Genomic DNA, 25,857 nt, shown 5'->3' with positions numbered 1-25,857 from the left:
ACAGCTCACCAAACATATACTGTACACTCCTGTGTGACTCTCATGGTGCTCTGAATATTTTGCTTGATTTCGTACAGAGTGACCACTTTCTCACTAATGTTGTTCTACTCCTAAAATATGACCATAAAACCAAAAAATATCTAAATGAAGTTTGGAATGACTTTGCATTGGATGGTTTCTCTCCAGAGTGTTGGATGCAAATCAAACTGCAATCAAAATTCAAGAGAAACCTGACTTGAACCTGACCATGAGTAACTGGAGACTGAACAAAATGTGGAGTTTTATTCAGTCTCCCGTTGTGGTGGTCAGGTTCAAGGCTCTAGGATATTTCATAATTTGTTTCATATTTGCTTCAAACATTTTCTTAGTGCATAGTGGACTTACTCGTTGATTGTGGTCTCTTGGGGCTGTCAGAATTAGACCCTGTGTAGAGGCGGGCTGCATAAAGAAAAAGAAGTGGGGTTAGATGCAAGTGTTCACTAGCCTCTGATGGAGACATCCAGACAGTTAGAGTTGTTTTATTTTTTTAAACTCCATGATGTCTCAATGAATACATTTACTGCTTTCTTTTATTTACATTGATTTGCCTCAAGTGCATCTAATTCACATTTTTTGTAGCTTCTTAATATTACTGTGAAATGTAATGTGGAAGATTGTAATCATCTCAAATAATTACAATTAGAACAGGGTTTTTCAACCTGTGCAGACCACCAATGGCACTCTCTAGTGGTCAAGCGGGCCTGAACTTGAGGGGAGGCAGTAGTTCGTAGTGGGCTGGTAGAGACGTATAAACAAAAACACTGCAACATAAACATAATAGCAAATTCTGGTTTCTGTGATTGAAGTGAAAAGGATGGTCTGATCTTTTTCAGGCCCTAATTCACAGGTTTTCATTGTGAGCAATTAAGAAAAAAGGGCCTTGGGGTGAAAAAGGTTGAGAAAAGGTTGAGAACCCCTGGATTAGACCATTATTTAATGGACTGTCCAGGCCTAGAAGTAATCAGTGAATACTGTACCACAAAAACTGAACAGATATTCAAGGAGTAGCATCAAAGTCAAAATGTAGAGGTATGCAGCTACACAGGTCCGCACTGCACGTTCTGCAAAAAGAAACATGGTTTTTAAACTGTTTCAGTCATTACAATCATCCAGAATAGTGCATCATACAGCAAATGCTACTAATAAAACGTGACAGACTGATCATCTGTGGCATTTTTATTACTTGTACAGAATGACCAAGCAAAGAGAGAAAACACATGCGAGTCCAGTTCTGTCCAGACCCCTACTGACTGCTTGAACTTTGTCATGGTACAGATCATTAACAAAAAAAAAAATACATGTGCAGGAATTTTTATCAGGCACAACAAGAAGTATTAAGGACTTAAGGTAAAAATTATGTTCTCCTAAACCTGCTGGTGCAGTATGTAAATCTCAAAACATACCGTTCAGCTTCTCCGTTGTTTCAGTCCATTTGTTCAAAGCTGCAAAAACAGATGGTTTTAAATTCAGTGTTTTTGTGAAGTGACACCAACACGGTTGCATATATCTGACATACATCTAAACAATAATTTATCTCTGCCCATTCGTGCTTGAGTTACAAGGAGTGTTTTAGGCTGGACTACTTACTGTAACGAGAACAGAGCTCATTTACATATATCAATCTTTAAGGCACAGTAACAAATAAAAGCCTGTTTAATCCTAATTCTATAGAGAGGATTGAAATGGTCATGTAAAAGAAGAATTATAGCCAGTTAAATTCCTGTAAAAGAGCCACCAAACCTATTAAACCACATTCAGTGAACACTTTTACACCTTGCTTGCCAACTAGCTTAGCATTCATGCTAGCATTTAATTTGTAGTGACATAAAATGACATACTGCATTTTGGCACATGCACAAAAACACAAATGTATACATTCACTCAGAATTATATGTAGACAAATCCTACATATTTATTGTGTGACAATGCAAGCAAAAAACAGTAGGAGAGTGGGGCACAGCCTAATGCGTTTTGCTAAATAATTTTTAAAAATGTCTGAGGAAGAATTTGTTATACAAGCAACCTACATCATAGTCTGTTATAGTTTGCAGATGATATTGTTTTGAGAATATTAGAACAATCTACTTGAACAAGTTTAACTACATGAAACGTCCTTTACATTTTACCCTGCTTTAGTCTGTGCCCTGTTCTCTCCTAATGTGAGTGTGTTATAGTACTCATCATCAGCAGGCCCATGTTCGGGTTATCCAAGTAAAAAGCGTCATCCCCATAGCAGCCATGAAGTAAGACTGCTACTTACCGTCGTTAGATTCCAGTATAACATTATGAATGTAGACTGACAGTGATGCGTTTAGAACCTCCAAGATTAACAGCAATAACATCCAGATCAAAACTGCAAAAGACAAAGATGATTTTAGAGGTTTTCATTTGGTACATTTGGTACTTAAAAGGGCTAATTTTCCTCAACAAAGTTTGAAAAATACCTATATTACATTTCCTGAACATTTAATTGTTCTATTCATTGATGCACTTAAATTTCAACCAAATACATACATGTTAAAATAATTCATTACTAATTAAGCATTAATCGCTGAACAGCAGCCATTTCTATAGTAGTGTGAATCAGGCCACTAACAGAGCTCTACGTGATATTTACCTTACAGCTTAGAGCACTCTGACATTTCATGAGTTTGCTGTTTTCATGACATTTCATGAGTTTCATGAGTTTTTGTGTTGGAACTAGAATTTCTCATAGTTTATAATCTCAGACATTCTTTAAGTAAGCAGAAGACTGTAAACTCTAAACGGTGCGGATTTATACTTACACAGTGATCGCCATGTCCTGATGCCGTAAGAATGGGATAAAACTGCTTTTAGGCTTGAGTAAAAAAGAACACACAAGTAAAATTAGATGAAAGTGTTTTTATAGTCTTTGATACTGACATTAACACTCTGGTTACTGCTATGCAAAGCAAAATACATCAATATTTCAACCTAAATTACAGGGGTGTAAATGGAATTTGCCATTTGACATCATAAAAATTGTATAATGTCAAATTGCATTACCATAATTAATAATTACCATACTTAGTAATTGCCATAGCAAATTATTAATCTTCAAAGACGATCATAACAGCTTTTAGTTTGTTTATGAAAATTTAGTTTGCTGGCTATCAAACTGACTACCTTTAGCTAACGTTAGAAAATTGAACTAATTTCCTTACTTCCCTTAAGAAGTCTAAAAGCTTATTTTATTTTTGTGAGCCATCATCAGAGCTAAGCTACATGATATCACAACCAAGTTACAAATAACATGCTAAATACCAAAATACAGGAAGTTGCAAAGTAATTTACTTACACTGAAATCTGCAAAAAGATTAAAAACAGGGGCAGATATGGCAGGAGTGCTATAACTGGAAATGAAAGAGTGATGACATTCATAGAGTTTTTCTGTAATCATGTTATATTCATCTTGTACGTATATTTCATTTAATGAGATTCCACTATTAATGAAAATGATAAAGCAATACAGTAATGGAAACAATAATATACTACAACATAAACAAACTATCAGATAAATGAGTAGAACTGAAAACACAAACAGCAGTCAAATCAAAATGTATGATGTCATACAGCACATAACACAATATTTTTAAAATATCTTGTTTTTACAAAACGAGAGGGTGTGAAGTTGGGCCTGTTCAATATGGTTCAATACAAAAATGTATTGGAATTATTTACTTACCTGTACTAAGTGTTTTATACTGAACACCTAAGAAACCAATAGCAGCCATCCGTCCAAAATTTGTAACTTCTGCGAAACCGTAATTCCAAATGCTGTATGTTTCACTGAACCTTTTAATGAGTCCTACATTAAAAAAAAAATAAGATGCATTTGTAACAGTGGTCATCATCATCATCATCATCATATACAATTGCTGACAATTTACACTTGATGAAATTGATAATATACACGTGTTCAGCACTGGGGACAGCTACAGTTATTTCATATTTGAAGTGCAAATTTCCTTATTCAATACAGTAGCTTTTTCCTGTAGATGGTCAGCATCATTGCTACAACAAGTGAATAAGACTTAAAAAAAAAAAAGTCTTGTCTGGGATCAAAGCTCTCACTTATACACATGTTCTGAGTTAATTTTGCATAGTATTTATACTGAATTGCCAGTTTATTAGGTATGGTTTAGGTACATTTTGCCAGTCTTAGCTTTAATATTTCTGCTGCTAGAGTCCCTTTTCTACTTCTGCAGTTCTTCTGCTTCTGAGTTTTGGCACCTTTTTTAAAGTTTATTTTAATGTATTTAAGGTATTTTACTCTAAAATAGAGCAACAGACATATGCAAAAGCTTGAATAATTCCTGTCAAATGATGTTTTTCTTGAACTGAAAAAAAGTTGTGACATCCTTTACATGGTACAAACTTAAATAAGGCATTTTCCTGCATGTATTAGTGCACAGTTTCTTTTTATTTGCTGAACTTAATATGTTAAAAAAATAAATAAATAACACATAAAATGTGCCATAGCTTTTGCCCAAGCCACATTTTATGTTCACATTTTTCCCCGATATGTTCAGTTCAGCAAAATAAACAGTAACTACGCATCAAAATGTGCAGACATGTTTTCTGTAGAGGATGTGTTAACACCAGCTACTCGAATTGTAAGCTAGCAATACCAAAGGCACTTAACAGCTGTCTTGATGATGTCAGTTAAATGTGTAGGTGTTATGTAGGAAAATAAATACTTGGACAGCAACCTCAAAATACAAGTGACACACTGTTATTTGGGGGGGAAAAGTACAGAGCACATAACATTTCAGCACGTGAGAAACACCATTCATTTTTCCACTGAGAATAATGACTTAGATCCTCGGTTTGTCAGGATGCTAATGGCAAACTCCAGAATGACAACACAACCTCAGAGCTCTATATCAACCCCCACTGCCCATTTTATCAGCTACCACCTACCCCTAAGATTAGCACCCTAAGCTGTTTTCCAACCAGGGCTCTACAGGCTTCTTTTCTCATGCTACTTGATGTCAATGCAAAATTATACACCAAAGTTCACAACATTCTATTAGATTTGCTAGAAAATCCCATTCTGATCAAGGGACTGTCTTCCTACTGGTTTAGATCCAACCTGACTGTAAGACGTAAGAATGTGGGAAAATTGGTATTGGTAGATGTAAAACAATAAAGGATTGTAATTCCTACCTTGAATGATGATATTTATGAAAAACAGAGGCAGTATTATGAACAGCACCCCTATCCATGCTTGTGATACTTTGTCAGCAGAACTGAAATTCCCAAAAAGACCTACAGCAGAAACAGAACCAAAGAAGACTTATCAAGCACATCTACCGTTACAGGTTTATTTGATCTATCTGCACATAGACACCTTACTGTACATATTGCACTTTCTGCACACCTTATCGCACATCTTGCACATCTGGACACTCCACACCTAGACACTTTATTTCAGTACCAATATATGCACATATTGATTCAGTATTGTCATTATATGCTGTTACCTGTGCCTCCTTGTACAGTCATTATTGCACTGCCTTTTTATCTCAGGTTATTGGATATTTCTGTATATTTCTATTTGTATTAAGGCCTGTAGATAGGTTTTATGAATACATTCTTCTGTTTATATTGTATCACCTCAATTAAAGGACCGTTGCTTTGTCGATTTTTCCTTAGCAGCATCCTTAGCAACAAATGGCATGTCAAATATTTTATATGTTACTGCTTTAATTGTTCTCTGCCATTTTGCGATGTGCAGATATGAACGAAAAACATCTTGATAACTATGAGGTGTAAGAATAATGCGTACTTACTTGAGTAGGTTACAGTAGCTACCACAGCATATTCCAGCGCAACTGTTGATCTTTTAACAAATCTTCGGACGCTCTCTGTAATATAATAAGCCCACCGTTTGAACCAGCCATTGTATTCACAACTAAGTGCCTTTCAACCACATTGAGAAGTCTCATAGATCTGGAAATGTATTTTTTTAGTATATATTCATCCATTCAAATTCGACATTCTCCCAAAAAGACAACTGTAAACATTTAAAATACCTCAGACACTGTATACAACTCTAATTCTGATTTCTGTGTAATGTGTCATAAGATTGATTATACTGATCATTTTTGTTCTTATTTTATATGTTTTTATTGACCGACCCGTGACCCAGAAGGATAAGCAGCTTAGAAAATGTATGTGTGTGTGTGTGTGTGTGTGTGTAGATTTACCATAACTCCTAGAAATACTGCTCAGTAAAACATACCTTTAATTGTAATCAAATACTGAGAAACCTGAAACAGGGAAAGAATCTTTTGGGCCAAGCGAGCAGCAGTCTCAGTGGAGAACCCTGGAACAAATAAAAGAACAGTGCATCCATCCCAGATAGCAATAGGGACACTGTTGGCCAATGCTTACTACATGAGATTAGACTATTGCATTTTCCATCACCTTGTAAAATAGTCTTGACCAAAGCTGAACCAGAATACTGGCAACCAAAACCCTCCAGTTTGGTGCAGTTGGAAAGGTAATTAAATCGCTAACCATAAGCTAGTTAATTCACTAAACGTAAAAACACAAATGTTAGCAGAATTATATCAGATAATTACAGATGGCACATAAACCTGTGAATTGTGTGCAGCTGCAGTTAGCCAAGCAGCTAATAAAACATTTAGCAAGTAGGCTGTTGCCTACTATAAACAGTTAAAACATAAAAGTGAACATAATTATATCAGATATTGATATACGCAATTGTGACAGAGCCTATTTCCAAGTCCATATGACTGACTTTAATGCACTCCAGTGTTTCTGGGCTTGTAATAAAAGACATATATCTAAAATTATTAAGTACAAATCACTGGAACTATGTTACATAGTTTTTATAAGAGAAAGCAAAAACTCATGTTATATAGTGTACATTTTCATGCAAGGCATTACTGGTATGATAACTATCAAATATTTTCAATTTGTAATATTATATATTTTAATAAATATATATGTACATATACTTGCTCATATTAAAAATATATGTGCAATATATGCAATGTTTTAAAATACAGGTGCTAAATATATTTAACTATTTTTGAAAATTTAAATGTATATACCAATATATGCAGATATATGTCAGTACATTGAAATAAAGGCACACACAGGTGGGACCAAAGGTCTGAGACCACATTGAGAATCTGGCAACTGAAATATAAATTTGGTCATTTAAACCTGTAAATGAACAAAAGGATATTTTAGAATTTTTATTTTAGAAACAAAGCAAAGCTATGACACTTAAAATGAAGAAGTGTTCAAAATTCTGCACTATTTCTAGGTCTCTAATCAAATGTAAGCAAATTTGGGACACTGACCATGTTAAAGCCTTTGTACAAGAAGGTCAGATTTTTTAGTCTTTCCTCTTCTACTGTAGCTTGTGTTCACACAACTCAACTCTTGGTGGATTTGATTTGTGGGGACAAGTGCAGCTCGAGAGCACACTGTCATTAAAGCAGAAGGTAGAAACACTGTACCAAATACTAGGAAATTCTGAAATTCATGTAAATATTTCTAAAGATTCTACTTTTCACTCACACTGTTTTGCTGATAATAAAATTTGAATTAAATGAAAACCTTTGTAATGAACTAGCAAACAATGCAAAATAGGAGCATTTTCACTAAAGGTCCCAGACTTTTGGACCCCACTGTATGTGGATTAAATATGTAATAGTGTACATTTTTGTACTTATCTGTTAAACATAAATGGAAATATATTACGAACTTGACACATACTTTGAAAATGAAACATACTTCCTTTTTAAATGGGATGCATTTCACTTAAATGACCAGTTATCTTCAAAAAATATTCAGGACCCTCTACTTTAAGATGGAATATACTGACTCATTTATGTTTTTCGTGTTTTTATTTCTTTCTACCTTGAAATGCATCCAAATAGGGAGCAATCCACAACAGGGAAAGAATCCGTAGCAGGTTAAGGGCTGAGCAGGTAGCCGCCTCAGTGATGAACCCTGAAGCAAAATAATCAGTTTTAATAATGTGTCCTTCACAAGTGAAAAAACAAGATATTACACCAGTAAAAAAAACAGTGAGGTAAATAAATATTTGGAAAACAACCATTTTATCTCTATGCTCCAAAACAGTGTCCTCTACAATTACTGGCACTGTCAGATGAGCAAATGCTAAATAATAATGGATAATTACCTGCATATATCTTGTAAATATATATTTGTATATATGTAAATATTTGATGTTTGGAGAAAACACAGCAAAAGGTTTTTCTTCATTTTTAGGAGGTAAGACTGTCTTCTACATACACACTAAATGTAAATGAAATAAATAATAACAATAGCTGCGCAATTATCTCTGTTCTTTAAATAATTTTAGCATCAAAATATATTATCTACAAAGTTGTATAGTTGAAATGGGTGCACTTAAATAAAGTGGGCACACTTAAATAAGTCAAAACTGTCTGGTTTAACCTTCATAGCTAATGTAGTATTTCTGTGTATTGTGAATATAAAAATATTTTGATAGTATATTTTATACATCACACAATACACAGGATATGTCTGACAATAGTTAGTTGATTTACACGACACAGTGAAAACATTTCTTAGGCACCCAAGAAAATGATAGTTTAAAAAGGTATTTATCTGGGATGTAAGTGTTCATTAACTTAAATCAGGTGTGGTGGTGATGGAATTATTTAATAAGTCAATGCAATAACTGCATTTAACCAGCTCATAAGACATCAATTACATTTTTGGAAACAAGAAGTTCTTTTACTTTTTATTTAGGTCACTGACATGATGTGACTTTTTTGTGTCCAAGTCCATTATTTTCCTTAAAAATAATTTAAATAATTTAAATACACGACATATCAAAGTATTCAACAATACCTCTTTTATGTGAAACAATTTTAAATGCATCCATATAAAATAACATTTTTGTTTGTTTTTGCCACCAAAAATCTAGAAATGTTAGGTGGTGCTAAAACAGTTTAGCATGATTTTATTTTTGAAATTTTTTTTGTACATAACATCTTTTTAAATATGATTTTCTAAAAATTGTAATTTTTGAAAACCTTATTTGTCACGGACCCATTTAGATTTAATTATTGTAAGGTTAAACAGTGTTTTTGCTACTGCTGAGATATATAGTTTTAAACAATTTACTAGCTAAAACTTTTGCACAATATATTTCCCATGGATTTTGACTATAGTACTTACCTTCAGTGGCACCCCAAAAGATGAAGGCAAGGAACACAGCAATGTTCGGACAAAAGACAAGTTCGTACCGTATCGCTAAGGTCTTTCTGCTGTTGTTGTTGCCAACTACAGAGATAATAAACAAGAGTTGCTTTTTATGCTTCATTACAACTTAATAAAGTAATCTTAATACACAGTTCTATTAAGTCAATCACTTCAAAACCAATCAAATAAGTAAATTAATGGAATCTGCCTTACCTTTAGGTCCTAAAGAAGTATTATGGTTGGCTGGCCAAACTGCCAGTGCACAGAGAAACAATGCCAGTATACAGAGACACAATATCCCAATGTGCATACTGGAAAAACCTGTGTGCAAAAAAACAAATCGATAATCATATATTAACTTTTCAATATTATTATTATTTCTGTTTTGATTTTTAGCTTCTATCCAATCACAAAAAGAAGTTGAAAGTGTGTTTCTGAGCCTAAGTTCCACTTTATTTATTTTTCTGACTGTATAACACACCAAAAACAGTTGAAAAAATATTTCTAGCATCACTTGCACAATTTCAGCCATCAAAAACCTCAATTTTTTTGTTCTCCCTTAGAAACTTTTTACTACTACCGAGGTGCAACAGACTTCAAAAGATAGTGGATTGAGCTCCATCACTCCAGAGAACACAATTCCACTTTTCCTCAGCTCATTGCTGAAGTTGATGAAGTTTTCATTCCAACCAAGCAGAAAACTGACTGTCCATTGGCTTGCATGCATCTTGCCATTCTCTACTGACTTTTCTAATCAACAAGCCGAAGAAGAATGCCATAGGATTCCCTTTTTCTATAAAAAATACTGCATCTCGCTGGTTTTCCTTGCTGATAAAATGTCAGAGGCTAAACACTGTGCTCCACATCTTTTATTATCTCTTTACTGGCACAACATCATATTTAAAGCCCGTGTCTACCCATTTTAATGGTTGTCTTCCATTATCTATGGTTTTTGTGATGTTTTCACTATGACCTGGCAGAGAAAGAATGATGTTGGTTTTTCTGTTGAGATATGTTGAAAATTTTTCTGCTGTTTTGTTCAGTTTGATTTGATTTAGTGGGACAAAATTTGGCAAAGGTGAAGTACCAATCAGAGTTAGCAATGTTTTGCTTGTGTTCCTCTCCCTCACAGACAAAACTCCCAGCAAGTACATTATATAAGCATTTCTAAATTTGTTAACAGAGCTTGTTGTGAAAGTTTATTACATCATTGTTTGTATCACAGCTAAACGCTGCTTCCTACTTGCATTAGCCACCTACTATAAGTGATTAACTTCATTTATGAGAGCGCGGTAGCTAGCAATCGAGTTTAACTGTATGAATAAAATGACATGTTAACGTAATGTTACATTAGCCAATCAATAGCCAATTCAGTTCCTGTGCTGATAAATGCTGGATTTACTAAGAAGTTACTCTACTCAAGTTGTTTTTGGGAAGGTACTTTTTCTTTTACTTGTGTCATTATTTTACCCAAGTATCAATAAGTATCAAGTATCAAAGGTTACTCTACCCACCTATGGTGTTTAACGACGGGAAGTACCGCTGTACAACCCTATGCTAATATAATAATAATTATTAAGTGCTTTCCCGCAACACTTTCTGAATTTAAAACTTCGGAATATTAAAATATTCTACACATTTAGTTTAGAAACAACCCTGCACCACTACATACTTTGCAAAGTGTACAAAAATGCTGACTTACCCAGCTGCAGCACTTTAACAGTTGTGTTAGCTGAAAAGTCCCCAGAGGACACTTCACATATGTAATGGCCTTTGTCCTCAGTTCGGAGATCCTTTAATCTAAGAGAGAAGTTTCCTTTCTGCCTTTCTTCAGGGCTGAAGAACTCGACTCTGTCTCTGTATTTCTCTGAGGTTGATTCAGTCCGGACCTCACCCTTTTCGAAGAACAGCACTGGAATCTGTTGATCCACTGTCTTCCATGAGACATCTTCAAGCTTTTCAGATGGGATATGGGAGTCCACAGAACAATGCATAGTGATATCCTCACCAACATATGCAGATACGACATGACCTCCAGTAACAATCAAATGCTCTGAAAGAACAATCATTTGAAACAGTACAGTTAGAATTAAATTTTAAAGCCTCAGATCAAAAATACTAATGAAAATATGCAGTGTGTACTAGTTTATTAGATACTCCTATCTTGTACCTTCAAGTACATCTACCATGTAGGTGCATTTGGTAGGTTTACAATTAAGGATTGATGCACAATTTATCTATTAATTAACAATTTTTCTGCTCTTCCCTACCTCAGCCATCAATGGACAGAGATCACCAATGACAAGGTTAATATTTGTAGAGCACAAGTACATGTTTTTTGGTACTTGCCATTACGAAACCATAACGAGTAAGTAACAATGAGTACACAGAATTAAGTAAGTGTTGGTGTAAATGAGTGCAGTGTACCTTTACAGTTAAATTATTTAAATCTAACAGATTTTAAACAATACATGTATTAGCTAGCTATCCTACAATAGTTACCCTGGATTGAGTAGCACTGAAGTGAAGAATAGGGTTGGACTGACAGACCACCGTCCATCTTAGATAGCTGACAGACACCACGATGTTGGACGATACAAGACTGACTCTGTAATGTCTGTAGAACTCTGCTGTGATCCGTGAGAAATTCAAGCATGTAGGTCTGATGAACAGCTCCGGAGCGCAGAGACTTTGTATGAGTAGCAGTGGTGTGTGGGTAAGGCTAGGCGATAAAACAATAACGATAATTATCGTGATATAACTTTCCTCGATAGAAATATAAGAAATGTTCGACAAATGTTCGACATAATAGAGCATTCTCACACTTCCACGTTCTAGCGACAGTCCTGGTGGCATTTTGTACTGCAAGTAAAGCAACATTACGCTGTCGCCACGAGAGGGCGCACGTCCGAGTTTTTCGACATGATTAGAGAGGGAGTGGGCAATGAATAAAATGAGTTGCCAAATATATTTTGTGTAACATCTGAAACGTGGAGTTATATATTCCCTGTTTGAGTGCAGCGATCGGTGATCTGTTCTCTTGTAACCAAGTGTAAGTGAGGAGATAAGTGGCATAACTGTACTGTCCCACAGCGAACTCACCTCTTTCCTGACATCCTAACAAGCTTTAGCAGCGGTAAACCACGTCTGCTCCACACAACTACAGCGCTGTGTTACAGTCAGTATTAGTGCTTCCCAAGCAACAAAAATGAAAGAAGTGGGTTCATCCAAGTTACAGCACTGATTTAAATGAAAGTAAACTGAGGATGCGATGCTGTATGTGGCATTGGAGAGTGAGAGAACGCTAGCTTCCTAGACTAGCTGTTTTTAGCAGCTGGTTAACTTGAAGCAGCACTCTGTCACTCGCACAGCTTGGTGAACTGATGTTACTGTAGATCAAACAAGACTAAAAACAGATTTCAGTTTAAACGTAGCTAAAAGGAAGACTCTGTTTGTCTAGTGTTACAGATTCACACTGGAGTTAATGCTTTTACCCAGCAAGAATCAGATATATTGTGGTTCACCCCTCAAACTATGATAGAATAGAGAAACCCAGTCGTCTGCTAGCTGGTGTTCAAATACTGTGATATGCTCTGACATGGATGTGGTGGGAGTGATGGCAGTAAGGCGGTGTGATCCATCACTGACCTACCGAGCCAGCTAATGTTTGCTGTTCATATTAAGATGACGTTGTTGAGAAACTAAACAGTTTAGCACTTGTAACCGGATAGCCGAGCACTCGTCACCAGACAGCTAAAAATAATCTGTTTTCTTTCTTAAATTATGACTACTACAAAAATTGCGGCCGTGCTTTTCCAGCTGGTAAAAACAGCTGACCAGAAACTTTCTCCCACTCTCCCATGACAGATCTGTGAAATGTTCTACTGTCTGGCGAGTGTTTGTCATGTTCTGACAATAAAGGACAGTTTAAAACGACAATTAACCACTCAGGAGCAAAAATCAGCCTTCAAACTTTAAAGAAATAAGGATTTGACATTTATCGTGATATTTATCAATATCTACTGATAAAATTTTTGGCCATATCGCCACTCATGTCATGCAGAGGTACTCAGTGGCTGGCGGGATGGAGCAACACTGGAGGGGTTTCAGCACAAGAGAGAAAAGCCGCTCCATGCTCCGAGCAAAAATTTAATAAATATGTATTTTAAGGAGAGTCAAGTATTTATAGTGCCTTTGTAAGACCAACACTACTACCCCCTCGATATCATCGTCCCTGTAGACATTGTCACATGTCAGGTTAGATAGACATCACCCAAACCTAGCGGATAAGATCAGGGTTTATTCCATGTCAGAAAAGCACTTCTGTACGTTTCATAGTTTTGCTCCTTGCCTGTCTCTTTCAATAACAGTCTCTGTAGCACGGCGACAGCAGGAATCATATCTGAGGCTATTCCGGGGAGATCACTTGTGGACTTTTACGGCTTGTTGGAATCTTTTGTTTGACTGGTTGAGCTGTAGGTGATTGTCCTCTAAAGGCAGACATACACTGTGATTTAAGAATCTCTGGTGACATTGTACACTGGACTGGTGACATTGTACAACAGTCAAACTGTTCAAAGAGTCCATACAGAAGTTATGTTGAATAGCAGCCCCTCAGTGTCTAATTTGAAAAGCTCTATGAACAATTTCAAATAACGCTGCTTCATTCAAAATAATGCTCTGTGCACCCGAGTACAGAGCTAACACACTGAGTAACTTTTGCCACACAAAAGTGGCAAAAGTGGCAGTGATGTACATGAGCAGGAGAATATGGTCTCTCTATGGCCTAAAGGCAATTAAAAAAAACACCCTATTAACATTTATACCTTGCAATTCTATTCGGCCAAACAGACTAAAGTTTACATACACAATTTAGTGTTAAAAAGCAAGCTACAATCACGGAGTGTATTCCTGGTGGGGACATGCCAAAGCAGAATGCTTCAAGTGACCAACCACTTTGTGTCCGACTGCAACGGCATCAGCAACACTTCCCTGTGCAAGAAGAACGTTGCTCGCTGCCAGCTTGAGCTGCTTGTTCATTATCATGGCAGTGTACTTTTGGCTTACGTCACATGGTAGCAGGTGGTATCGCATGTTGGTATCAGTGAATTTTTATGAGTATGACTAAATGAGCATGGTTTTATACCAGCATAAGTACTGATGATTCCCTTATTACTTGGGTGATGGATCAGTTTAAGAACAGCAATGACACTGATGGTAGTGTGTGTGGCGTGGGTACGAGTGTATTGGGGGTTGCTGAAGAGTAAAGTTGCGTTGCTGGAGTCTTTACACAGTATGTAAGCCTTACTGGCCTTTTTATTAGAAATACCTTTACTTACTGGTGTACCCTGCTGGTGTGCAGTTAAAAACTATGGATCATCTGTCATGTCTAATTCGTGAGAAACACCACATACACTGTGCCAGTTACATGCAGCCAGATAAACTGTGCAGCAAAATAAATCAGCTGCAGTCAGTAACTGTAAACCTATATGTTAGGTGGTCAATGAATGTACACAAGATATACTTGCTTGTGCCTAATAAACTGGCAAGTCACTGGATCTCTAAAACAGAATTGTTTCATAAATAGATTCTGCTAATTCATATAAAGTAGGAACGCACAGTCAGAAATGGCCAAGATCAACTGTTTTTTGTGCCAAACATTCAATCGACAATCAGCCAATTTATTATTTTTATTTTGCTCGATCTCTGTTTTTAGTTTTTCAAATGTGTGCCAAGTATGTGTGTTGTACTTGAATGCTGCTGCTACACTTGTACCAAAATGTAGCATAAACATGCAAGACTATGACAGTGACATGACAGTTTGGCTTATTAAAGCAATAATAATATTATTCATATTGCAATTTTGGCTAATAAAAAGTACTAGAATTGTGCTAGTGTGATTCTTTATATATCTACCATGGTGTTAGTTTTGGGCTAATAAAAGCAAGCAAAAAATTTTGCAAAAAATTTTGCTGGTAAAAATACTGGAACTGGCTGTAAAATTTCATTATCAGTGCCTAACTAGTATAACGTGAATTTTTCATACGTTATTTTTCACGGAACAAAACATCATGTTTAGGCTTTTACAGTCAATATCATTTTCTACAGAACATTATTAAATTGTTTCACTCACCAATCTCAATTTTAACCAATGTTTGACCAGTTTCCTGTTCTCTGTAAACAGAACAGTTGTAAACTCCCAGATCTTCAGTGGTCAGATTTGTGAGGAGGAGAGAGAAGTTTCCACGCTTGACCTCCTCAGTAAAGAAACTGGCTCTTCCACTGTAATTCTGGTTCTGAGCCTCTGGTCGACTTTCTCCATCTTGGAATAAATGTACTAAGGTTTCAGAGTCTGTTCTCTTCCACTCCACTTCCAGCTCTTCCAGTGATATGGTGGCTTCAACATAACAGGGCAGCATCACTGAGCCCCCCAGCTTCACAATCAGAGGGCCAGAGGGTCCTATTACATGGAGCCCTGAAAGAAGAGCAAACATAGTAAAAGTGTAATATTTTTCACAACATAAACTGTCAGAAAAAGGGCACTCTGCAGCTAAATTATATTCCCTAAGGGTCCAAACAATATAAGGCTGTGTTCACAACTAGTTTATTTGCTAAAATGCAGAGTTATTATTTGAAGAGTTTAGGTTTTTGAGACACTGGGTACATTTGAAATGGCATACTGCTATACTACCCACTAAATACTGCACTATACTACACACTAAATACTGCACCATACTACCCACTAAATACTGCACCATACTACACACTAAATACTGCACTATACTACACACTAAATACTGCCCCATACTACACACTAAATACTGCACCATACTACACACTAAATACTGCACTATATTACACACTAAATACTGCCCCATACTACACACTAAATACTGCCCCATACTACACACTAAATACTGCCCCATACTACACACTAAATACTGCACCATACTACACACTAAATACTGCACTATACTACACACTAAATACTGCCCCATACTACACACTAAATACTGCCCCATACTACACACTAAATACTGCACCATACTACACACTAAATACTGCCCCATACTACACACTAAATACTGCCCCATACTACACACTAAATACTGCACCATACTACACACTAAATACTGCACTATACTACACACTAAATACTGCCCCATACTACACACTAAATACTGCACTATACTACACACTAAATACGGCACTATACTACACACTAAATACTGCACTATACTACACACTAAATACTGCTATACTACCCACTAAATACTGCACTATACTACACACTAAATACTGCACTATACTACACACTAAATACTGCTATACTACCCACTAAATACTGCACCATACTACACACTAAATACTGCACTATACTACACACTAAATACTGCCCCATACTACACACTAAATACTGCACTATACTACACACTAAATACTGCACTATACTACACACTAAATACTGCTATACTACCCACTAAATACTGCACTATACTACACACTAAATACTGCCCCATACTACACACTAAATACTGCACCATACTACACACTAAATACTGCACTATACTACACACTAAATACTGCCCCATACTACACACTAAATACTGCCCCATACTACACACTAAATACTGCACCATACTACACACTAAATACTGCACTATACTACACACTAAATACTGCCCCATACTACACACTAAATACTGCCCCATACTACACACTAAATACTGCCCCATACTACACACTAAATACTGCACTACACACTAAATACTGCACTATACTACACACTAAATACTGCACTATACTACACACTAAATACTGCTATACTACCCACTAAATACTGCACTATACTACACACTAAATACTGCACTATACTACACACTAAATATTGCACTACACACTAAATACTGCACTATACTACACACTAAATACTGCACTACACACTAAATACTGCACTACACACTAAATACTGCACTATACTACACACTAAATACTGCACTATACTACACACTAAATACGGCACTATACTACACACTAAATACTGCACTACACACTAAATACTGCACTATACTACACACTAAATATTGCACTACACACTAAATACTGCACTATACTACACACTAAATACTGCACTACACACTAAATACTGCACTATACTACACACTAAATATTGCACTACCCACTAAATACTGCACTATACTACACACTAAATACCGCACTATACTACACACTAAATACGGCACTATACTACACACTAAATACTGCACCATACTACACACTAAATACTGCACTATACTACCCACTAAATACTGCACTATACTACACACTAAATATTGCACTACACACTAAATACTGCACTATACTACACACTAAATACTGCACCATACTACACACTAAATACTGCACTATACTACACACTAAATATGGCACTATACTACACACTAAATACTGCACTACACACTAAATACTGCACTATACTACACACTAAATACTGCACTATACTACACACTAAATACTGCACTATACTACACACTGCACTATACTACACACTAAATACTGCACTATACACACTAAATTCTGCTATACTACGCACTAAATGCTGCTATACAACACTCTAAATACTGCACTTTGCTGTATACTGTATGCTACTCTTTGTCAGTATTTAACAGTATAGTAGCCAGTACACAACTAAAGCTGTTTGCCATAGTACAAAAAGGGGCGCAACTAGATGTCAAAAATCTTTAAAATGCTAAAGATTTTAAAAAATTATACATTTCAAAAATGTCAGCTTTGGATTCGTCTGTGTGGTTTCCAGATACATGTGTCTTCCTCTGATGCAAGTTATTTAATTTTATTTATTGATTTATTTTATTTGTAGTTGTTAATATGATTTCGTTTGACTGAATAAGTTAACAATATAAATGACCTTTTAAACTTTATCTGGTTCAGTTTGTTTCATATTGCAGCAGCTGTAGTGCACCACATTATAAACGTTCATTATTGGGCAGAAATGTTCATTATTGGGCAGAAATTGAGCAGAAAGAACAAACAGGCAGTTTCTTAATCTCTCTCTCTCTCTCTCATGAACAAACAATAGAAACTAAAGGGCACTCATTTATTAAAGGAACGTGAACCCCAGTTTCCCAACATAATTTGTTAGCTGTTTAATGGTAAGTTAGTCCTCTCCAGGTTCCTGTCAGTTTCATAACATGGCAATTTTTAAGCATCACCATCAGATTAATCATCCACGTTATCGTCAGTCATCCATGATATCAGATTACACTGCCCTATCGCCTGGGCCTCCTACGATTATATAGCATGTTCTTTGTATTTGTAATGCAAAATCTGCATCGGACATATTTCACTCTTTGTTTTATGTTTTCTTCAAATGGATGAAAAAGCACTGGAACTATAAAACGCACTCCAGTCCTCTACACTTAAAAGGGGCATCACTGGAGGGTTATGGACAGAGAAGACAAAACCTGTACTGGGGGATCAGGGGGCATGGAGCACCAGGGGAATTTTTCTGAATGGCCCCAAAACGTCTGTTCATCATCAGCTTTTAGAGCAGGAACTGCCAGAATAACTATCAAAAAATGGCTGTTTGGTCAAATTGGCACACAGTCAATCTGTCTCTTTGTAGGTTGCATTAAGCACATCGCTAGTGTGACTTAAACACCGTATGTGTCCACATACAACAGTCACATACCAAGCAAAGGTACTGAAGTCGATCAGTGCTATCTCCTCTCTTAGATAAACTGCACAGCCCATTCAAGCACACAGATTATAGATCAGTTCAGTCTCAGTAAGTGCAATCAGAAAGAGCGTGATTTTGCTCTGTAGGCATGTTTAATAAGCCAGGTGACAGAATTTCATGGTCACAGTGACAAATGTTATATCTGCTCAGTTTAAACAAACTCAGTAATATTTTTAACTGAAAGCACAAACAAATCGTCCTTATTTTTTTCTTGATCACTAACCTCCATCGGATCTGCTCCTTCTGTCCTGTCATTCTCCTTTAGCTGACTTTACAAGAACTCAAGGAAACGAGAGATCAATCAATTCAAACTTTTTTTAACTGGTAAATTTCTTCACATCAGACTGGTCTTCGAAAGAGCTGCTGCCTCTTAATATCCATCCATAGGTTAATGAATTGAGGGATATTTAAAATTGCGCTATGAAGGAACAGTATATGACATTTTCACTGACATTAACTTACTGTAAACCACAATATATGGCAAATACTGCAATAAAAATAATGTTTCCAAAAATACATAAAAACAAAGGATATAAAAAAGCTGTCAAAACATTATTTCTATCTCTTCTGCTCGTTCATGAAGTGAGTTAAATAGCTGGCTAGTCAGCTAGCTAATGTTAGTGTTAGGCTGCATCCCAATTGTGTACTACACACTAATACAATACAGTACATACTGAGTACTAATCTTAACAGTGTGAGCTCGACAGGTTAGTACACAAAATATTAACATACTACACCATTCCTACTAACAGGAAGTGACGAACTGTTGCTATGACAACGCACATCATAGCAAGCTCGACTCTGAAGGCTAGCTAACAAATTAAAGTGTTCACAAACAAGTTTCTTACAGAAACGCTAACAAATGAAAACACTTTTGTTTTTTTACAGAATATTTTACACATTTGGGATGAACTCACATTTATACACCATTTCTGGTCCCGCTACCACCACAGCTGCTCTCGTGTCGCCATCCGCCATTTTTTCAGAATTTTCCAGACGCGAGAAGCTCCTCCCTTTCCGTTTCCCATTGGCTTGTGGGACAATAGTGTCCGTCATTACTATACTCAAAAATCGACGGGTTCTAAGTCTGCATTGTGGATTTTTGAGTATACTCAACTTTGACACTTGTGACTATACTGCATACTACATACTCAAACACTAGTTAGTGTTAGTATTAAGCGCGCAATTGGGACGCAGTGCTTGCCTAAGCTCTTCTCTTTGCCTCGGTAAACCCAAAGTTAGCTTACCTAGCTAGCTAGCTAACTAGCAACCGAGTTAAAACAGCTTTACTGACCATAATTTGCCACAAATCCATTTTGAAGGTAGGTATCTTCACTCTGTAACTACTTACTGATTCACTCTGTATATTACAGATTCCATCTAACGTTTATTTCAGTGAGCTTTTAGCCAAAATCCTCTCTTTAGCTTCAGCAGTTGCCAACTGACGTTACTTTGCCGATCAAGTAACACCAGAGACCCTCCCCCAGGTCTGATATGATTGGCTCACAACTTATGAGCTCTGATATGAGTGGCTTACAACTTACGAGTTCTCATATTATTGGTTGACCCCGGGGTTTCTCCATTTCACTTTCCGTTAGTCAGTCACTGGTAGTACAGCAGAGGTAGAACTGCATTATAGTAGCAACAGCGCCTCCCACACGTCACGCCCTGCTATTACAGTTTACTGTGCATAAAACACTATAAATGATTTGAACCAGTAACGTATATTTATTTGAGAAGAGGGGCTAAATAATGCTTAGAGGGGGCTAAAGCCTAAAACTGGCCTATGACCTTTATACAAATACTAGTCAAAATGTACTGAACGTGAATGTTACTGAATGTTTTAATTGCAGTTTCGACTGAAAATGTGCGTTTTGCAGTTAAATCCCATTTCCTCTTCAACTACTCGAATACAGTTATACACCATTAGTGGTTTCTCAGGGAGGTGGAGGCACCTTCCTGTTGTTCATCCTGAATCCCACACACTGAAAAAAGCTCTGACTTGGTTCTGATGTTTATATCGGTTCCACATGGATTAAAATATATCACACTAACTAAATTCTTGCCCAAAACAACCTTTCAGTAAGCTGAAATAAAGCTTGTGTGGGTGTAACGTATCTTATTGATGAGAAACCGTTGAACACATTTGAACCAAGTAAATCAGCGCTGTTTTCTTTTTCAGGGCGTCAGACTCGGTTCACAGAGAAGGAGCTCTGCAGTAAATATGAACGAAAACGAACAGTGTTTAAATAATTTCTTACCGTCACAGATGAACAGAACTCCGTACAGAAAAAGGAAAATGGTTAATCCCGTCTTCATATCTGGGAAAAACACGGTCCTGTTAGACGAACTTTTTACTTTCACTTCTCAGACTTTAGCGGTGGGCGGGACAAAGAGGGCGGCTGTCAATCACGTAGTGACTCGAGCCAATCGCGTAACAGCCACCGAACTTTAACGAGCCAATCACCAACAGGAATTCAGCACTAAAGCTCTCGCAGAACTGATTCGGTACTGAATCGATTTCACTGATTTGACTGGAAACTCCGCTGCATTTTAAACGCTTCAGTTAAACAGCAGAGCTGCTTTTTGGATGTTTCAGTAATTTAGTTTTCTGTGCTGCTTTTACCGTCATTATTACTGTTCTGGTCGCGGTATCAGTGAAGTTTGGACGAGGGAACCACAGCGTTACCAACCATCAAAATGCAAAGGATTTGCTTATAATCCTAAATCTAAAATACGCGGTGTAATCTACTACTTTTCATCCCGTCACTGTAGTCTATACCTACTTAGAAAACTGGGTAAACTACATTTAGGCTGGTTTAATCTCTTCTGAATCTCTTTATCAAAATGAAGTGGAGTCGATGAGTCGACTCCAGGGGCAGGAGTCGAGATTTGACTCTGGAAGACTCGGATCGTGCATCACTACTCAGTGGCAGAGGTTCAGATCTACCAATATAAAAATACTATAATGACCTTTTTAACGAATATAAACCTAAAACAGTGCAAAGAAATGAAATAAATAAATGTGTAAAACCCAACAATGAGTGTTTCTTGATTTACAATTAGTTTATTTTAGTTCTTTCTTTGTTTATCTCTGTTTTATTTAATTACCCATTTATTTTTTTCGTTTTCCTTGTCCTCATGGTAATGAAGGGGCTGCCTTCTTAATCCCATTGGCTGATCAATATCAGACAATATGGCTGTACAGAGATACACTGGAGGGAACAGAGGATGTACTTGATTTAAATGTGTTTATAGTTTCCAAATGGATAAAGTATATCAACATGAATTGGTCAGGCAGCTCCAGTAAGGGCGGATTATAGTCCAGTTACTAAAAATACAGACCAATCAAAAATGTAGACCAATCACAGCAACAGCAAATTAATATATCGCTGTTGTTGGAACAAAACCTCGTATCTCCAAAATGGTAACTTTACAGGAAAAGTAAAAAACATACTTTACTTTTAATATAAGTCAATAGAACCAGACTTTTTTCCAAGTTGTTTTGGGCCGTTTCTTTTGGTCCATTCATCATGAAATTTATACACAATGTAAAGAACAACAGGCATTTTCAAATTATGTCCAAAACTGAAAAACGACAAAAATGGAGATGCAAAGTTTTGTCCCGACAGCAGCGATTTTGAGGAACACATAAATACAGGAATAAAAAACAGGAGTGAATAAAATGTATGTCTATTAATGTTTTGACTGGGTGTAGAGAGACATTAGGCCTGTTCCAATTTCAGCTGCATTATTGAGCAGTGCAGTCCATAATGTTATACTTTTTTTAAACATTATGGTGACTCAGTCAGGGTCAGTTGAAAATTGTGCAATCTGGCAACACTACACTGTTGTAGTACATAAAAGTGCAGTTATATAAATATAACTTAAATATATAAAGTAGTAGAGGACTTTTTATTAAGGCTGTGTGATACAGCCAAATACTGACATACCACTGGTGATGTGTAGTAGTTCAGGACTGCATTTAGCACCATAACTGTTGTTTAATCAACAAGAATGCCTTAATTCATCAAAAGCCATCCACAGAATGCACATCTTGATCATCTGATATTTGCAGCATAGCAGTCTGTAATCTTAGTATAGCAAAGGTCAATATAGCAATTAGAATTCCCAAACAATATATTGTGGTAGTCTCAAGAGTGAAATTTATTAGTTTAAAGACTAGAAAAACCCGTTTTGTAGGAGGAACTTGAGGGCAAACTTTGAAATGTGTTTGTTTGTTTGTTTTCTTTTTTTCTTTTTGATAGCTGGCTAATGCAGAAGGAATCCAGATAGCATTACTGTTAGGAAGCTGAATAATGCATATGTAATCTCATTAATCTCATTAACTTTTAATAAAAATATGTATATACAAATATTTATATACATACATGTACAAATGTATAGACATATATACATATATTTATTTTTCAAATAAAAATATAATCAACTACAGTTTTTGTTTTTGGAAAGAACATGATCCAATGCTGATTGAAGATTGTTGGCTAACAACATTGTAAAAATTAACATGTGTACAGCTGTGCAAATCAGGATTATGTTACAGAGAATTTGCTGTAATACAGTAAGGAGGTTTGATGGTTTAGTTTAAGTTTAAAGTTCAAGGTGTCCACTGTGGTTAATGTGCGCTACAGCTATGGGGAAAAAGCTGTTAGCATGTCTGGTTGTTCTGGTTTAGATGGCCTTTAATCTTCCAGCAGAGGGAAGTGGCTTTAGGAGGTGATGTCCAGGATGAGAGGGGTCAGATGTTATTTTGCCAGCGTGCTCCGTCACTCTGCCATTGTAGATGTCCTGAAGCGTTGGCCGACTACACCCAATGATCCTCTCCGCTGTCCTGATTATGTGCTGGAGTTTGGCACGTTCTCGTGAGGTGGAGGAACCAAACCAGATGGTTATGGATGATGTGAGGATGGACTCGATGATCGCTGTGTAAAATTGGATCATCAGGCCCTGCAGCAGGTCGAATTCCTTCAGCTGTCTCAGGAAGAACATTCTCTGCTGTGCTCTCTTGGCTAGGAAAGCGTGTTCCTCTCCCACTTCAGGTCCCTGGATATGGTGGTGCCCAGAAATTTGACTCCACAGTGGAAACCACAGAGCCGCTGATGTTGAGGGGGGGTAGGGAGGGATCATTGTGCCTGATGTCCACCATTATCTTTACAGTCTTCGGTGTTAATCAGCAGGTAGTTGCTGCTGCCCCAGGAGACCAGCTGCTTGACCTCCGTGGTGGTGCCCAGAAATTTGACACCACAGTGGAAACCACAGAACCATTGATGTTGAGGGGGGGTAGGGAGGGATCATTGCGCCTGATGTCCACCATTATCTTTACAGTCTTTGGTGTTAATCAGCAGGTAGTTGCTGCTGCCCCAGGAGACCAGCTGCTCGACGTCCTCTCTGTAGACAGACTCAGATTGTCCTTGGTGTATTCAAATCTGCTGTGGACCTCATGCAGGTCATTGGTGAACTGGCAGTCGTTCAGGAGAAGGGGAGTCTCTCTAGTAGTCCAGGTTCTGCTTCCTAGCTTAACTATTTTACAACTTTTTTAACAAACAGAAACTAGCAGAACAGCTTCAATCATGTGGAAACATTCTTTCTTTAACTTCATGTGTGAAGTGTTTAAAGTGTTTAAAATAACATATGGTATTGATTATTACTTACACTGGAATGTTTAGGAGGCTGAGCTGATGATGCTAGTGTCATACTCTATAGATGGGTATGATACTAAATAGGCTGTTTAATATCGCGTGATCTACATTTTAAGTCTAGAATCACTTCTTAATCTAAACAAACAATAAAAGGGATCTTAGAAAATGATAAGTAAAGTTATTTACCTAGCCAGTAGGTGTTTGTGTTCCAGAAACACTGACATTAGAATAAAAACAAATGAACAGATAAAAAATCCATTGTGGTTTGATGTGTGTTAGCTAAACTATTTTCCTTCATTTGTCCTTCATTAAATTAAATCAGGTGCTGCTGATGAAATTGAATATATATATATTTTAATTTAAGTCAATGGAACCAAATGTTTTTCCAAGTACTTTTGGGCCGTTTCTTTTGGTCCATTCATCAAGAAATTTACACACAATACAAAGGACAACAGGCATTGTCAAATTGTGTCAACTGAAAAACGATAAAAATGCATGAAACAAGGTTTTGTTCAGACAATAGTGACGTGTTTGTATTTATTTCGATTTTATATAACAAAGCAAATACATTCGATTCTAGCAGGTGGAGTGGCATGCTTTGAGAGCATCAACTCGCTTGAAACGTAACAATACCAAATAAACATGTAAGTTATGTGGTCTTTTTATTAATTCAATTTTTTTTTTCAGTATATTAATTAAAGCAAGTCAAATTCTTGGTGTAGAAGACCACAGGGTTTCCCAGGCTGCTCAAAGCCAACAGGTAACAAGAAATCAGATATAAAATTAGAAAATTCTAACTTTACTGGCAGCTCAGAATAATCAGCTTTCTTGCAAACACATAACTACATATCCATTAAATAACGAGTTACTCTACTGAAAGACAAACAAAATTGGTAACACAAATGACCTGTTACAAATGAGGGAAATACAGATTATTAAAGCACAGCTCTATTTACATCTGTCTAAACATACCAGCTTAGTACAAACACAGTTATCCCACCAATACTACAGTATATCATAGCATTTTTACAGACCGCATATACACCAAACAGCCCCCTCATTAAAACCACCTGCTTGTTTCTACACTCTCTGTCTATTTTATCAGCTTCACTTACAGTATAGGTGCACTTTACAGACTGT

General features: G+C 36.6%; 1 protein-coding gene across 1 annotated transcript; it reads right to left on the bottom strand.

Annotated features, from left to right (window-relative positions):
- Nucleotides 1-364: 364 nt before the first annotated feature.
- On the bottom strand, nt 365-21,448 carry LOC118808940. Its single transcript, XM_036571820.1, has 16 exons — nt 21,319-21,448; nt 15,434-15,775; nt 11,003-11,353; nt 9,514-9,621; nt 9,277-9,381; nt 7,963-8,055; nt 6,308-6,391; nt 5,856-5,930; nt 5,230-5,331; nt 3,746-3,868; nt 3,359-3,413; nt 2,826-2,878; nt 2,300-2,392; nt 1,443-1,481; nt 1,017-1,100; nt 365-438 (listed from the first exon to the last, which is right to left on the bottom strand). The coding sequence occupies exons 1-16, from the start codon at nt 21,374-21,376 to the stop codon at nt 365-367; spliced, it is 1,839 nt and encodes a 612-aa protein (XP_036427713.1). The 5' UTR covers nt 21,377-21,448.
- Between the last annotated feature and the right edge of the window lie 4,409 nt (nt 21,449-25,857).

Source organism: Colossoma macropomum, unplaced genomic scaffold (assembly GCF_904425465.1).
Source record: "Colossoma macropomum unplaced genomic scaffold, Colossoma_macropomum, whole genome shotgun sequence".
Classification (NCBI taxonomy): Eukaryota; Metazoa; Chordata; class Actinopteri; order Characiformes; family Serrasalmidae; genus Colossoma; species Colossoma macropomum.
This window is presented reverse-complemented; position numbering and strand designations above follow the sequence as displayed.

What these genes read in the sequence shown, in the direction of transcription:
- LOC118808940 (XM_036571820.1), bottom strand. Translation starts at nt 21,376, where the DNA reads ATGAAGACGGGATTAACCATTTTCCTTTTTCTGTACGGAGTTCTGTTC. An exon ending in GTATTTGATTACAATTAAAG is followed by an intron (nt 5,931 to 6,307) that starts GTATGTTTTACT and finishes ATTATATTACAG; the next exon opens with AGAGCGTCCGAAGATTTGTT. An exon ending in ATCTTTTTGCAGATTTCAGT is followed by an intron (nt 2,879 to 3,358) that starts GTAAGTAAATTA and finishes TTTTTACTCAAG; the next exon opens with CCTAAAAGCAGTTTTATCCC.